Raw genomic sequence first — 16,806 nt, 5'->3', positions numbered from 1 at the left:
GGAAAAACACACCCCCCGGGCGAAGATAAAAAACCCAAAAAAAAAAAAAAAAAAAAAAAAAAAAAAAAAAAAAACCAAATGCGAAACTGCCGAGTTAAAACATAGACCTCACTATCGTTCGGTCAAAAAGGGCCCAGGGGGCAGGGCCGGGCCCTCTGGGGACCCCTGAATACAGCCCTGATATTTCTCCTTCTGTTGTTTTTATTCTTCTGCCTCTAATGTAAACATGTTTGCTATCTACCGTAAAGTTTTCTTTTATGTGTGCAAGTTTGTTAGTTTGTTCATAGGGTTTGTATCTCAAGGCTAGACTGTCCTTTGTTTTCTGTTAATTAGGGTGGAGAGACGATTTTTTGTGTGGAATACAAATGAAGTTATGGGAGCAGATATGCGAGCTTTTGAATAAGGAAAAAAATTGTAGAATAGAATCTCTGGGAAACAAAATGATAAAAGACCTCTTTGCATATTTGGTTTCTAGTTTCTACCTACCTACCTATTTTAGAGAGTAAAATTATTTGCTGACAACCTAGTACCCAGCTACTCATAGTAACTTCACACTGATTGGGACCGCGAAATGTGAATATGTCCATCAGGATCAGATGGGCGAGAAGAGGCACAATACTCCCCATTTAGGTGCTGGGTCAACACGAGAACACCAGAAAGTAACTCGTTGAAATATTTGCAATCGAAAAACGAGTACAATTTTTCGATGATGGGATTCGAACCCGGGACCTTCTGCATGGCAAGCAAGCGCATTACCACTGGACTATCCGTGCCCTCGTACATACTCCTACTCATAGCAAACTGTCCTCTGTTTCAGCTTGGAACGAGACCGAATACAAGGGTCCGTGGCCACTCACCACACAGGAGACCAGCATGGTCCTCCCCATGGTTCTGCAATTCCTCACACCAGCCTGGGTGTCATTCATTGGTCTGGGAGCCGTGTCTGCAGCCGTGATGTCGTCTGCAGACTCTAGCGTCTTGTCTGCAAGCTCCATGTTCGCCAGGAATGTCTACAAGCTCATCTTCAGACAAAACGTAAGTACTGAGCCTAGCTTAGCCTAGCCTAGTTAAGCCTAGCCATGTCTGCAGCCGTGATGTCGTCTGCAGACTCTAGCGTCTTGTCTGCAAGCTCTATGTTTGCCAGGAATGTCTACAAGCTCATCTTCAGACAGAACGTAAGTGGTTGATAGTTAGGCTAGGCGATCTGATAGTTAGGCTAGGCGATCAGCACTTTTGTACGAAATCCTTTCTAGAAAGGAAATGGTCTGGATGATGTGCTGTTGTTTCCACTTTCCACTATAACTAATAGTTTAATGGATTGTAGCAATAGCAAGTCATTCAGAACAAGGATCCCTAAAAGCCCGATTAGCCCAACATTTATGGACCTATTTTTTCCTTTAAGTTTCAAACCTGTTTGCCAAGTTTAATGAGAATCCAACAAACATTGGGGGAGCTATGGTGATCTTAAAAAGGGCCTTTTCAATTCCCCCAAGGGCCCGATCAGGCTCAAAATACAATTTGTATATTTTCTCTATGTGTTGAACGTTTCTGCCAAATTCCATCAAAATCAGACAAACCGTTCAAGTGTTATCGTGGAACAAACCAACAAATACTCGAATACGGACAAGCTGAATATTGACTTAAGTGCAAAATCGTCGAATTACGAGTAGAACTCAAATGACTTCGGTTGTTCCCTGACCGAACTATCGAAGTTTCTTTATTTCTTTTGCAAATTTTGTTGCATTTGTTTGTGATTTTCTGATTACATTACCTATTTTTTTCTGAAGTTTCTGTTGTCTTTCTTCTGTTTTCCAGGTATATTTCCAGCGTGTATTATCAAGCAAGTCAGCAACCCAGGCTCAGATGTTATCCTATGTGGCAGCGTTTGGTTGCCTCATCATGGCTGTGCCACCTGTCATTATTGGAGCCATTGCCAAGTCGACTGGTAAGTTCTACGTTGTCAGCTTTCCGCTTTCTTTCTTATTTGTTCGTATAACCATGCCGCGATTCCTTTTTGTCGACGGCATCGACACACATTATTATGTTAGTATAAGTCTAATTGGTCATGCATCCAAATGATATTCACCCAATACACGAGGCGATTCTATTTCAATAAGCAATAAGTGAGTCCAAAATTGCGGTTTTAATTCCTGCCCGGGGCGAAATTCTTTCTAAACAGATAAGGTTCGTTCTCTGGCTTTTTGCTAACCACTCTTCGATTTTGGACTGCAACTTTTCTGAGAACGCTTTGCCTCGTTGTCATAGCTAAACCCATCACCCCCATGTCTTGTCAGTTTTGTTACGATTCTCATTTGACGACATAGGCAGAACATACAACTTTCCATTTAACATGCACGTGACATAAGCAGTTGCAATTTACAACAATACAACCCCATCTACATCTAGGGAACCTCCTCCACTGTCTTTGAAGTTTTGTCAAAGCTGAGAATAACTGAGCGGTGTCGCTTATATTGCTGCCAGGCAAATATACATATGTAAAACTAAGTATAAAAGTACATTATTTACCTCTGTAGTCTGTACATAACCTTTGAAAAACCTAAAAGTATGAAACATAATTAAAATTACAAAAAAAAATAAAAAAAAAAAATATGAAAGTCCCATGCTGAGAGCCAGACTTTGAGATTTAGATTTCTGGATTTCCCCCTCCTTTTCCTCCTCCTCTTTATCTCTCTCTCTCTCCCCATCCCTCCCTATCTCTCTGTCTGTTTTCTTTGTCTTGATTAGTGGCGTATTTGGAAACCTTCATCAATAAAGCATGTAAAACAGACTGGTTGGTCGATCGATCGACCACATAGTTTAGACTTCGACGCTGAAACACGTCCACATCCATAAAGCTTAATTATTATTTTCATTCCACCAAAATTCTTTGATCCAGCGTGCCGGGAAGAGCGCGAACGTCAAGAGCTCGCCGCCCGGTCTGAACTTTCACGGGAGGTCCACAAGGCCTTTTTGCTAGTGATTTCTACAGTGAACTGAACTAAAAAGTAAATCACTAAACACTCTCAACAGGGTTCAAAATAATAATATGCTCCAATCCCATAGTTCAAAGTCGCCACTGTTATTATTATTATTCTTTTTTTTGCAGATTCTTTGTGTTATTATGTCACAACTTTGGTGCTCACTGCAGCATTGTAGGATTTTCCCAATAGGTATCTCAATAATCCTAAAATCCAATGTTTACCTACCATGCTGGTACCGGTCGCTATGCGCATTTATATGTATGTCATAGATACTCATTTTCCTCACGAGGCTGAGTGGGCCCCGCAACAGCCAGTCACGGAATCAGTCATTTGCATGATACAAATTTCTTGACCCCGCCGGGAATCGAACCCGGGTCTCCCGCGTGCAAGGCGAGCGCAGTGACCCCCTAACCAGGGAGCTGACCCATCGTCATAATCTGCAGAAGACTACTTAAGCTGGCATTGCTGCAAATGCCTTGATATCCTCTATTGTCAGGTCGCCACTGTTATTTTCTCTCCTTTATTGCAAATGAGGAAAACACTCCCACCCTCTTCCTCTCATCCTCTTCTCCTCCTCTTTTCTTTGCTTTCAATTTTCCGTCATTTCCTTCCTGTCCTCCCTCCTCCTCCTCCTCTATTTTCTGTGTTTTTATTATTTTCCTATTCTTCTCTCTAATCGCTTCCTCTCTGTTTCCATTCGCTATTGTCTGTCACTTTTATTGTTTGTGTGGCGGAAGGTAAGGGGATGAGGAGAGGAGAAGGAGGAGGAGGGGGAAAAGGAGGAGTAGGGGAAAAGGAGGAGGAGGAGAAGAAGGAAAGGTGGAATTTTACTAAGCAAAGGAGGAGTAGAAGGATGAAGAGAAGGGGGGAGTTGGAGGAAGAGGAGAGACTTTTCTTTGTTGTAAACTTTCTCCCCCTTTTCTCTCTCCTTTTCCTTCCCCTACCCTCTCTCTCTATCTCTCTCTCCACCCCTGACACAATAAATTTCCTAGTGTTACATTTCAAAGACTACTCTCTATTACATACTTGCAACGCTCTCTCTCTCTCTCTCTCTCTCTTTCTCTCACTCGCTCAGTTTCTTTCTCGAATTATTTACTTGGAGGTAATTTCTACAAAAGATCTTTTTCTTTCTTAGCGAGAAAGAAAGGGTGGGAGGAGAAGAAGGAAAGGTGGAATTGTTTTACTAAGCAAAGAAGGAGTAGAAGGATGAAGAGAAGGGGGGAGGAGGAGGAAGAGGAGAGACTTTTCTTTGTTGTAAACTTTCTCCCCCTTTTCTCTCTCCTTTTTCTTCCCCTACCCTCTCTCTCTCTCTCTCTCTCCACCCCTGACACAATAAATTTCCCAGTGTTACATTTCAAAGACTACTTCTCTATTACATACTTGCAACGCTCTCTCTCTCTCTCTCGCTCAGTTTCTTTCTCGAATTATTTACTTGGAGGTAATTTCTACAAAAGATCTTTTTCTTTCTTAGCGAGAAAGAAAGGGTGGGAGGTATGAGAGAGAGAGAGAGAGAGAGAGAGAGAGAGAGAGAGAGAGAGAGAGAGAGAGAGAGAGAGAGAGAGAGAGACCGTTTAGTCTATATAGCTGGAAACCGCCAAAAAGCGGTCGAAACCCACCAAAAAGCGGTCAAAACACCGCCAACCGCAGCACCCATTTTAACCAAACGTTTTGGGTTGCATCCTTGTCACATTTGTGAACTACATACCAAATTTCAAGTCTCTTGGGTATGTAATTATATATTTACATAGATAGGTAGGTAATACATAGTTAGTATAGTTACTCGAAGTTTAGACATTTTGTAGAAGTTAATGTGTTATTTCGGGTACATTATTAGGGTAATAGAAAGCACCTTTGTACCTTAGATGTGGCCATTAGCCATTAGTAGAATTGAATTAGGGTGAGGGAGATTTTGAGTTTGAGGTAATTGAGTAAATTGAGGTTCCTACCTTAATGGTTAGAACGCATAGATAGGTAGGTAATACATAGTTAGTATAGTTACTCAAAGTTTAGACATTTTGTAGAAGTTAATGTGTTATTTCGGGTACATTATTAGGGTAATAGAAAGCACCTATATGTACCTTAGATGTGGCCATTAGTAGAATTGAATTAGGGTGAGGGAGATTTTGAGTTTGAGGTAATTGAGTAAATTGAGGTTCCTACCTTAATGGTTAGAACGAGAGGAAGTGTGTGAATGTGGGTGGGAGAGAGAGAGAGAGAGAGAGAGAGAGAGAGAGAGAGAGAGAGAGAGAGAGAGAGAGAGAGAGAGAGAGAGATATCAAGCAAGTCAGCAACCCAGGCTCAGATGTTATCCTATGTGGCAGCGTTTGGTTGCCTCATCATGGCTGTGCCGCCTGTCATCATTGGAGCCATTGCCAAGTCCACTGGTAAGTTCTACGTTGTCAGCTTTCCGCTTTCTTTCCTATTTGTTCGTAACCACGCCGCGATTCCTTTTTGTCGACGGCATCGACACACATTTTTATGTTAGTAAGTCTAATTGGTCATGCATCCAATTGATATTCACCCAATACACGAGACGATTCTATTTCAATAAGTGAGTCCAAAATTGCGGTTTTAATTCCCGCCCGGGGTGAAATTCTTTCTAAACAGATAAGGTTCGTTCTCTGGCTTTTTGCTAACCACTCTTCGATTTTGGACTGCAACTTTTCTGAGAACGCTTTGCCTCGTTGTCATAGCTGGACCCATCACCCCATTTTTTGTCAGTTTTGTTACGATTCTCATTTAACGACATAGGCAGAACATATAACTTTCCATTTAACATGCACATGACATAAGCAGTTACAACTTATAACAATACAACCCCATCTACATCTAGGGAACCTCCTCCTCTGTCTTTGAAGTTTTGTCAAAGCTGACAATAACTGAGCAGTGTCGCTTATATTACAGTCAGGTAAATGTGTATACCTATGTAAAACTAAGTATAAAAGTACATTATTTACCTCTGTACATAACCTTTGTAAAGCCTAAAAGTATGAAACATAATTAAAATTACAAAAAAATAATATGAATGTCCCATGCTGAGAGCCAGACTTTGAGATTTAGATTTCTCCCTCCTCTTCTCTCTCTCTCAGCTTGTTTTCTTTGTCTTGAAAAGTGGCGTATCTGAAGATTCTGAAGCAATGTCTGCCCTAAGAACATCGATGGTTGGGAAAATTGTATATAGGGTTGGCCCAATGGCCCATCAATGGGAGAATGGTTGGCAAAGCGGCACCGTTGGGAGAATCCTAAACAGATTTTCAGAACTGATTTTCAGATTTGATAGGGTTCCAAATTCCTAATCTGTCAGCCTAATAGTTAGCTTGGTTGGTAGCGCGTCTGTCTTGTAAGCGCTAGGTTGCGGATTCCCACCCGGGGCGGATTTTATCCTGGACGGATAATGTTCGTTCTCGGAACGGCAGCCTTTCTCCTGTCTTGTCGTCTTTCCCTCTTCGATTTCTGAACAGTAAGATCCCGATCATCCCGTTGTAACAGTTCACTCTGTTCCCACTGTTTTTATTTAGACATTTTAACTGTGTTAAACATAACTGCTTGTCACAAATGTCGTTCCCCGCTTAAAACACTATGCTAAATTTCACGACTTCACTTGGACTCGAACCACTAACCTCCAGATTCAAAGCCTACCGTGCTAACCACTACACCACTGGGGTTGGTCGCTGTTCTCATTTTCCGCCACTGTTCAGGTTTCTCTCTTCTATTGCAAGTGAGGAAAACACTCCCACCTTCTTCCTCTCCTCCCCTTCTCCTCCTCTTTTCTTTGCTTTCAATTTTCCGTCATTTCCTTCCTGTCCCCCCCTCTCACCCTCCCCCTCTATTTTCTGTTTTTATTATTTTCCTATTCTTCTCTCTAATCGCTTCCTCTCTGTTTCCATTCTCTATTGTCTGTCACTTTTATTGTTTGTGTGGCGGAAGGTAGGGGGGGGAGAGAAAATGGGAGGAGGAGGAAGAGAAGGAGGAGGAGGAGGAGGAGAAGGAGGAGGAGGGAGGAGAAGACGAACGAAGAGAAGGAGAAGAAGAACGAAGAGAAGGAGGAGGAGGAGGAGGAGGAAGAGAAGACGTAAGGAGAGATTTTTCTTTGTTGTAAACTTTCTCCCCTTTCTCTCTCTCTCTCTCACTCCTCAGCCTCACCCCTGACACAATAAATTTCCCAGTGTTACATTTCAAAGACTACTTCTCTATTACATAGTTGCAACGCGCGCTCTCTCTCTCTCTCTCTCTCTCTCTCTCTCTCTCTCTCTCTCTCTCTCTCTCTCTCTCTCTCTCAAACGCAAACCTAAACATAATTAAGGTAAGTACCAACCTACCTAATATACTCGTATACTTTCCTACCTAAACCCATTTTTTGTAGAAGACGCTATTAGAAATACCTATTAGAACCAATTTGATAGAAATACCTATTAGAACACTTTCCTACCTAAACCCATTTTTTGTAGAAGACGCTATTAGAAATACCTATTAGAACCAATTTGATAGAAATACCTATTAGAACCAAATTATGAGACTATTGCCAGTCATAGACCCCTATATGAATTACGGTGCACTCAAAGTGTTAAAGTTCTGGTAAAATGCTTTCCTGACATCAATATGTTAGATATGTAAAGTTAGTTCTCGGAACGGCTGGCTTTCTCCTATCCTATCCTCCTTCTCTCTTCGATTTCGGGACGATAAGACCTTCCTTTGTTATACTGTTCTCTCTATCAGACCTCTAAAAAAGGCTGTTTTTCAAGTGTTAAGGTAACTCTAGACGAGCAATCTTGCAGCTTTTGGCTTCATTGGGTGGGCAAGATAGAGGGGAAGGACTTCTGGTTCTACTTGGACTATGGTCTTCTGTTGGTCTTCGGAGGCATTCCATGGCAGGTGAGAGAATTGTCAGGATAATGTGCTATTATTTTTAATTTTTCATAATAACTAGTGGTTCAGTGAACTGTAGAACCAGTATAATGGCCCCTAACGGACTAAAGACTTGATATCAAGCCCCAAAATCTAATGACTAAAGATATGTTATGTATTTCTCTGGCTAAAGAATTAGCAAAGGTTGAGTGCGAAGGACATCCACTCTTAAAACTTTGTAGGCAAAACCAAAAGTCAGCCCAAAAGCTATTCCTACGACTGAAGGCTCACGAAAAACGCCGACCCCTTCTAACCACGGGAAAAGTTGAAGAGAAAGAAGAAGATTGGTATTATGTGTGCCAAATTTCAACAAACCTTTCGGGAGTTATGGAAAAACAAAAAGGGCCCGTTCGAGTCTCCCAAAGGCCAAGGGTTCGATCGATAAAAAAAGCACTCACTTTGTTCCTTAACTTATCAATAACTGAAGTTTCTGTTGTCTTTGTTCTGTTTCCCAGGTATATTTCCAGCGTGTTCTATCAAGCAAGTCAGCAACCTCAAAAGCGATTCCTAGGACTGAAGGCTCACGAAAAATGCCGACCCCTTCTAACCACGGGAAAAGTTGAAGAGAAAGAAGAAGATTGGTAATACGTGTGCCAAATTTCAACAAACCTTTCGGGAGTTATGGAAAAACAAAAAGGGCCCGTTCGAGTCCCCCAAAGGCCAAGGGTTCGATCGATAAAAAAAAGCACTCACTTTGTTCTTTAACTTATCAATAACTGAAGTTTCTGTTGTCTTTGTTCTGTTTCCCAGGTATATTTCCAGCGTGTTCTATCAAGCAAGTCAGCAACCACCGAGCCTAGCCTAGCCTAGCCTAGTTAAGCCTAGCCGTGTCTGCAGCCGTGATGTCGTCTGCAGACTCTAGCGTCTTGTCTGCAAGCTCTATGTTTGCCAGGAATGTCTACAAGCTCATCTTCAGACAGAACGTAAGTGGTTGATAGTTAGGCTAGGCGATCTGATAGTTAGGCTAGGCGATCTGATAGTTAGGCTAGGCGATCTGATAGTTACGCTAGGCGATCTGATAGTTACGCTAGAGGCTAGACGATCTGATAGTTAGGCTAGGCGATCTGATAGTTAGGCTAGGCGATCAGCACTTTTGTACGAAATCCTTTCATTTGTACGAAATTCTCAAGGCTAGTCTGACTAGCCTAGTCGAGTTGGGTTCAATACCTCGTAAGCCTAGTTAGCTTGGAAGTTAGCCAGCTAACCAGCCTAGTCAGGTTAGCGTGTCTGGGTTCTATTTATACCCAGGCGAAATTGATCCTAAACTGTTCTCTCTATCAGACCTCTAAAAAAGGCTGTTTTTCAAGTGTTAAGGTAACTCTAGACGAGCAATCTTGCAGCTTTTGGCTTCATACACACACACTACACTACTTTATACACACTACGCACCATTTTTAGTCCGTCCTTCCTTTATTATTACAATAGTAATAAAAAGGTATAAGGGACGGACTATTGTATTTGCTTCGGTGTCGTCTGCTATTTGTTCGTAACCACGCCGCGATTCCTCTATGTCGACGGCATCGACATAGAGGGGCGAAATAATTTCCGCCCGGGGCGAAATTCTTTCTAAACAGATAAGGTTCGTTCTCTGGGTTTTCGCTAACCACTCTTCGATTTTGGACTGCAACTTTTCTGAGAACGCTTTGTCTCGTTGTCATATCTGGACCCATCACCCCATTTCTTGTCAGTTTTGTTACGATTCTCATTTAACAACATAGGCAGAATATATAACTTTCCATTTAACATGCACATGACATAAGCAGTTGCAATTTACAACAATACAACCCCATCTACATCTAGGGAACCTCCTCCACTGTCTTTGAAGTTTTGTCAAAGCTGACAATAACTGAGTGGTGTCGCTTATATTGCTGCCAGGCAAATATACATATGTAATAAAACTAAGTATAAAAGTACATTATTTACCTCTGTACATAACCTTTGTAAAACCTAAAAGTATGAAACATAATTAAAATTACAAAAAAATATGAAAGTCCCATGCTGAGAGCCAGACTTTCAGATTTAGATTTCTGGATTTCTCCCTCCTCCTCCTCCTCCTCTTTATCTCTCTCTCTCTCCATCCCTCCCTATCTCTCTCTCTGTTTTCTTTGTCTTGATTAGTGGCGTATTTGGAAACCTTCATCAATAAAGCATGTAAAACAGACTTATGGTCGATCGATCGACCATATAGTTTAGACTTCGACGCTGAAACACGGCCACATCCATAAACCTTACCTAATTGTTATTTTCATTCCACCAAAATTCTTTGATCAAGCGTGCCGGGAAGAGCGCGAACGTCAAGAGTTCGCCGCCCGGCCTGAATTTTCACGGGAGGTCCACAATGGCCTTTTTGCTAGTGATTTCTCTAAACAGGGTTCAAAATAATAATATGCCTCAATCCCATAGTGAACCAAATTTTGGTTTTTGGGGGATTTTTCTCACATTTTCTCACACAAATGAGCTCTGATCTTGAAATTTGTCGCGACGACCTATAAGCGAGAAAGTTTTAGATAACACTTCAGTCGTTATTTTAAGACCGGTTTTAGCGTCACCTATGTTGAGCTACGCCGAGCAAGGTCAATAAATGGATGGGTGACTTAAACATTATATTGGGAATAAAGGAGAACGGGCTCTAGTCTTGATTTTAAATCATTACATGAAAGTAAAATCAAAAAATCAAATCAAGAATGATAATAAACTGAATATTAAACAAATTAGGTAGGTACATATGTATTATTTATTTATTTATTTTATAAGTTTCCATTTATTGGTTTTTCAGAACAAATCTCTCATCAAAATAAATTGTTAACAAATGGTATACCCATCCGTAAAAGCCGGTACTGATTTTACGGATGATAGGTACTGATTTTCTTTAATCACGATCGAATAAACTACGGGCTAAAAAATTCCCGGAGGGACGGGCCCAGCTTGTTACATACCTACATTTCCTATCAAACGTTGCATTCTTTTCACAACCATAACACATGGGCTTTACAACTTTACATGGAAGGGCTCAGCTTTGAGTGCGTCTCAAATTTCTAAGCAAATATTTGTTTTCAATTACTTCACTGAAATCATTATACGTATACACGTGCCTATTAAGTTACACACAGTGGTGTATTAAATGGGGCATTAACATTTGCCGTCAGCCTAGTCGTAGATTTTTGGGCCTTCGGGCCGGATGGAATATTCTTCGGACGAGAAACGGTCGAAATAAAAACTATGACAAGATCAGCAAGCCAGTCTAGTTAGCTTGGAGGGTAGCGCGTCTGCTTTGTAAGCGCTAGGTAGTGGGTTCAATTCCCGCCCGGCGAGGATTTTATCCTAATCAGGTAACGTTCGTTCTCGGAACGGCTGGCTTTTTCCTATCCTCTTTCTTCTCTTTTCGGGACGATAAGACCTTAGCAGATAGAGTTCCTCTTTTTTTTTCGAGCTATTTGGTGGCTGTCATACCGTTATGACTGACTAGTGGCACTCAAAGTGTTAAAATTTCGTAAAGGTCACTCCTATAACCTCTTCCTCCTCCTCAATCTGTCTGTCCTTTCCTTTTCATTCGAAGTTGGAAGTGAAAATGTCACATCCACTACCAATGGTAGTGGAGATGTCAGAATGACTCAAAATTATAGCAACACCAATATTATTACCGCTATTCCTACCATGTTCGAACGAAAATTATGATTATGTTTTAACGAAAGTGTTTTTTTTTTTTTTTTATCCTAACGGGCAAACGAGGGGCTAAGTAGATTATATGGGGCTAAGAAAACATTGCATACATGGGGCTATTACTTATAACTTATACACCTACATTGTATTAATAGGGCTGGGAAAACATCGCATAATTAGGGCAATTAGTCTAACTTAACTTGAAAAATTACGTCTTTGTGACGTCAGACTATTTTCTATGCTGGTAGTATAAACAAGGTATATTCTATTCTATTCTATTCTATTCTATTATTAGAAAGCTTGAGCCTACCCGGCTTTCGAAGTCAGGGCCTTATTTTATTCAGATAGTAGAAAAGAAAGCTGAACTGGAGGTAAGGTACATTTTAAAACATCTTTTTCTTCTTCTTTTACTTGGATTACCTATAACAGGATCGCCTAAAAGAGAAAAGAGAGGAAGAAGAAGCAAGAGATTGGTTGATACCAATCAGATTTTTTTCAATGTCATGGCTTGTATAATACGAGTAATACGAGTATATGTAATTACAAAAGAAAACATTACATACCTGTATGTAGATGGGTGACTAGAGCTAAGTACATTATTAGGAGTAAGGAAAACGTGGTATAAATGGACCTACAAAGCCCATTTATGAAATGTTTTCCTATTTATTCGATGTTTTCCTAACAGTCAAGTACCTACAATACATTATGCGAAGAAGAAGAAGAAGAAGAAGAAGAAGAAGCAAGAGATTGTTTGATACCAATCACATTTTTACTTTCTATTTTTCAATGTCATGGCTTGCTTAATCCAAGAGTTAAATTGTTAAATTTCAACCAAGTTAAACTCAGATTGTGGTCCCGGCCATTAGGTCTTCCTAAGTCACGCCCCTGCTTCCACAGGGTCGAAATTTCGACGTTCAAAGTCGGGTAGAAGCCCCCTAATCCGTCCTGACATTAAATCCAAGAGTTAAATTGTTAAATTTCAACCAAGTTAAACTCAGATTGTGGTCCCGGCCATAGGTCTTCCTAAGTCACGCCCCTGCTTCCACAGGGTCGAAATTTCGACGTTCAAAGTCGGGTAGAAGCCCCCTAATCCGTCCTGACACCCTACTCCACCTTCCCTCTTGATTCCTAAATTTCCTGGATGCAGATTTTAAATTATTCATAACCATATTCGTCATCTCCCCTCTCTCTCTGTCTTCATTTAGGGCTTAACACTTGAGAGAGAGAGAGAGAGAGAGAGAGAGAGAGAGAGAGAGAGAGAGAGAGAGAGAGAGAGAGAGAGAGAGAGATCTTCGTCATCTCCCCTCTCTCTGTCTTCATTTAGGGCTTAACACTTGAGAGAGAGAGAGAGAGAGAGAGAGAAAGGGGAAAAAAACTTCGATTTAAGGACTTTAAGGTTCCCTTACATGTCACGCCATTTACCAGTTTGTTTATTTTAGGGATAAAAAAATAAAAATAAAATAAAAACATTTCTTTATACCACCACACGTGTCGTGAGGAATATCAATGAATTGGAGATCGCTAACTTCGATTTAAGGACTCTAAGGTTCCCTTACATGTCACGCCATTTACCAGTTTGTTTATTTTAGGGATAAAAAAAATAAAAATAAAAACATTTCTTTATACCACCACACGTGTCGTGAGGAATATCAATGACTTGGAGATCGCTCTCCTTAATCCTTGGATAGGGGGAGCAAATGGGATCAAGAATTCAAGAGATCCTTCTTGTTTTTACCTCTTTTTTATTGCTTCCGATTGCATCTCGGTGGGGCGGAAGCATTGTGCCCTTTGAGGTTAGTTTTGGGAGAAAATTTTGGTCTCCAAAATCAGAATTTTCATTTTAAAATCGGAATCTTCATTCTGAAGTCAGATTTTTTCCTCCTCAAGAGTTTTGATAGAGGGAACTGTAACAACGATAGTCCTAATCGTCCCAAAATCGAAAGGATAAGGAATACAGGATAGAAGAAAGCCAGCCGGCCAGCCGTTCCGAGAACGAACCTCATCTATTAAGGATAAAGTTCACTCCAGGCAGGAATTAAACCCTCGATCTGGCGCCTTCAAGGCAGGCGCCCTACTCTCCCAGCTAATTAGGCTGGCAAACGATTATTTGTTTAGGATACAGTTCGGCTCAGGCAGGAATCGAACCCTCGATCTAGCGCCTCCAAGGCAGGCGCCCTACTCTCCCAGCTAATTAGGCTGGCAAACGATTATTTGTTTAGGATACAGTTCGGCTCAGGCAGGAATTAAACCCTCCATCTAGCGCCTCCAAGGCAGGCGCCCTACTCTCCCAGCTAATTAGGCTGGCAAACGATTATTTGTTTAGGATACAGTTCGGCTCAGGCAGGAATCGAACCCGCAAGCTATAGAGCTGCCAAGCCAAGCGGGCAAGCTAACTAGGCTGACGAGAAAGCTTAGTGCATCACATATTGGACCGAGGGTTCTTGTCTTCAAAACTTTCTCCCTTCCTGGCTATATTAGAGTTTTCCTCTCAACTTGTGTAAATGTTTTACAGGGCTTATCATTTTCTTTCGTTATTCTTTACCACTCCAGCCCTAAGGGGTTGTGTACAGGGTAAGTGTACCATTTATTCGCCCACCTAAAAAACGTACCATTTATTGGCCCACCTGATGTACCATACGCCACATAAGTCTGAACTGGACGAACTTTTGCAAGATCCAATTTCATCAAAAGAAAGGGCTTAAAGACTGCTATCGAATAACACGTCGTACCTTGGCCCCCTTGTATACTTTCGTACCAGAATTTCCTCATTCAAAACGGTACAACATCCTTAGGGTTCAAGGTACAACGCCCTGGGGGCCCTGAGTAGTTGTAGTTCACTGAAAATATGGTGAAAAGATTTAGTTCTTTTTATCTCATTTATTTTCATTACACAATACACATGTATAATATCTTTCGTTCGGACGCACCTTTTGGGACATACCTACCTGATACCTACGTAGGTACATTTTTTTTTTTTTAAAGATGAGTGTTTCACCGCCGTTTTCATTTCGTAGCAATGAAACAACTGCTACATTGGACGCAAGTGGTCTGTGTCGTAGCATGCCCATCCCGTAGTATGCCTCTCTTCTGCTTTCGAGAAATATCGGTGAAAATTGAAAATAAATTGATTTGAGATTTGAAAATTGAAAATGTTGAAGAAATGCCCAAGGCAGAATAGAAAAAGATTATTCACAGTAGTAATAACTGTATACCTGTAGGTAACTATGGTATAAATACATGGATGTACCTATGTTATAAATATGTTATTCGATTTAGTAGGCATTTAGTAGATAGTAGGCACTGTATTTACATGGGCTTAGAGCAGGTAGTAGGTACATTAGGGGTAGATGTAAATGTCCTTAGAATAGTACACTAAGGGGTAGGGGTAGGTACATGACGGTGTAGGTAGGTAGGTATATACATACCTATGTAACCTATATTATAAGGGTAGGCATAGGTAGGTCGTTGTACTGGAGAGGTAGGTATACAGGGTAGGTTGTATTGGGAAGGTATAGGGTTAGTTTTTATTGGGGAGGGGCAGGGTAGGTTGTTATAATGGGGGAACACGCGGTATTCTGTTCCATAGAGTGGAGAAAATATATACACACGGCAAAAGCTCCTGGGGATTCAAATATCAAAAGTTCTCCCCCTCTTCCCCTCCCTTCATGCTCTTCCCTCCCCTCTCCTTTATCTTCCCCTACTTATTTCTCCCTCCCCTCAACTGTTCTTTCCCCCTCCCTCTCCCTCTTTCTTCTTTACCTCTTTCCCCTCCTCCTACTCTTCCTCCCCCTCTTCTATATACTCTTCCCTTCTCTTCTACTCTTCCTGACTACTCCCTCTTTCCCTTTCTTCTTTTCCCCCTCTCCCTCCCCTTCCTTCTTCTCCCCTCTCCCTCTTTATTATTTTCCCCCTCTCTCATTCTTTCCCTTCCCTCCCCCTTCTGTGCCTCTTTCCTCTCCTTCCTTTCTCCCCCTCGTTTCTTCTTATTCTTCCTCCTCCTCCTCCTCCTTCTTTTCTACCTTGCCAGGAAAGCATAACAAATGAAGTTAAAAGGGTAGACATGGAAAATCGACTTGGCGAGAGAGAGAGAGAGAGAGAGAGAGAGAGAGAGAGAGAGGGAGGGAGAGAAGAGAGAGAGAGCTAGTAATTTCGTTTCTATCACATAGGTAAGATCCGAACAGCATGACTGTTGAGTTTAGCCGGCCACTCACTATCAGGTAGCCCTGACTGGAGAGAAAACTACACCTGATCAGGTCCGCCTATCAGGTCCGCCTGTCAGGTCTGCCTGATAGTGAATGACTGGCCTTAAGTTACCCGGCTGATGGTACCCAGGAAGACAAACATAAACGCTTGAAATACTGAATTTTCCGAACTCTTGACGTTCGCGCGCCACCCGGGGGTTCTAACAGTCAAATACTTACCTTCACGACTTATACGCCACAAACACGCGACCTGAAAGTTTCATAACTTGCTACCTAACTTGCCATTATGGCTATCTATTTTACGAGAAGGTACCTATAGGATAGGTACTTCTATGTAATTGGTACCTGTAGGTACTGAAGTTTGTGGGTGTATTCCCTATTATTAGAAAGCTTGAGCCTACCCGGCTTTCTGAGAGAGAGAAGTCAGGGCCTTATTTTATTCAGAAAGTAGACAGGTAAAGAAAGCTGAACTGGAGGTAAGGTACATTTTAAAACATCTTTTTCTTCTTCTTTTACTTGGATTACCTAAAACAGGATCGCCTAAAAGAGAAAAGAGAGGAAGAAGAAGCAAGAGATTGGTTGATACCAATCAGATTTTTTTCAATGTCATGGCTTGCTTAATTCAAGAGTTAAATGGTTAAATTTCAACCAAGTTAAACTCAGATTGTGCCAGCCTATAGTTAGCTTAGTTGGTAGTGCGTCTGCCTTGTAAGCGCTAGGCCGCGGGTTCGATTCCCGCCAGGGGCGGATTTTATCCTGATGGGATAATGTTCGTTCTCGGAACGGCTGGCTTTCTCCTTTCCCGTCTTCCTTCTCTCTTCGATTTGGGGACGATAAGACCATAGCAGTTACAGTTCCCTCTGTCAAACTCTTAAAAAAAAAAAAAAAAAAAAAACTTTTATACTAGCCAATTAGCGAAAGGTGATTATTTTTCAACACAAAAAACAAACAAAAAAAAAAAAAAACAAAAAAAAAAACGAAACAAAAAAGAAAAAAAAAAAAGAAAACAAAAAACGAAAAAAAAACAACAAAAAAAAAAAAAAAAAAAAAAAAAAAAA

General features: G+C 41.2%; 1 protein-coding gene across 1 annotated transcript in view; it reads left to right on the top strand.

Annotated features, from left to right (window-relative positions):
• The window catches only part of LOC103506241 (high affinity choline transporter 1), a 45,694-nt gene that overhangs the window by 13,452 nt on the left and 15,436 nt on the right, over positions 1 to 16,806 (top strand). Inside the window, exons 6-12 of the mRNA XM_026821228.1 lie at positions 249 to 261; positions 1,788 to 1,945; positions 5,303 to 5,365; positions 7,741 to 7,849; positions 8,342 to 8,467; positions 8,637 to 8,661; positions 8,702 to 8,809. Coding sequence (XP_026677029.1) covers positions 249 to 261; positions 1,788 to 1,945; positions 5,303 to 5,365; positions 7,741 to 7,849; positions 8,342 to 8,467; positions 8,637 to 8,661; positions 8,702 to 8,809 — 602 coding nt within the window. The remainder of the gene's footprint in view (positions 1 to 248; positions 262 to 1,787; positions 1,946 to 5,302; positions 5,366 to 7,740; positions 7,850 to 8,341; positions 8,468 to 8,636; positions 8,662 to 8,701; positions 8,810 to 16,806) is intronic.

Source organism: Diaphorina citri, unplaced genomic scaffold, assembly GCF_000475195.1.
Source record: "Diaphorina citri unplaced genomic scaffold, Diaci psyllid genome assembly version 1.1 scaffold11, whole genome shotgun sequence".
In the NCBI taxonomy this organism is placed as follows: Eukaryota; Metazoa; Arthropoda; class Insecta; order Hemiptera; family Psyllidae; genus Diaphorina; species Diaphorina citri.
Note: the sequence above shows the minus strand (reverse complement) of the source record. Positions and strands in the feature narration are given on the sequence as shown.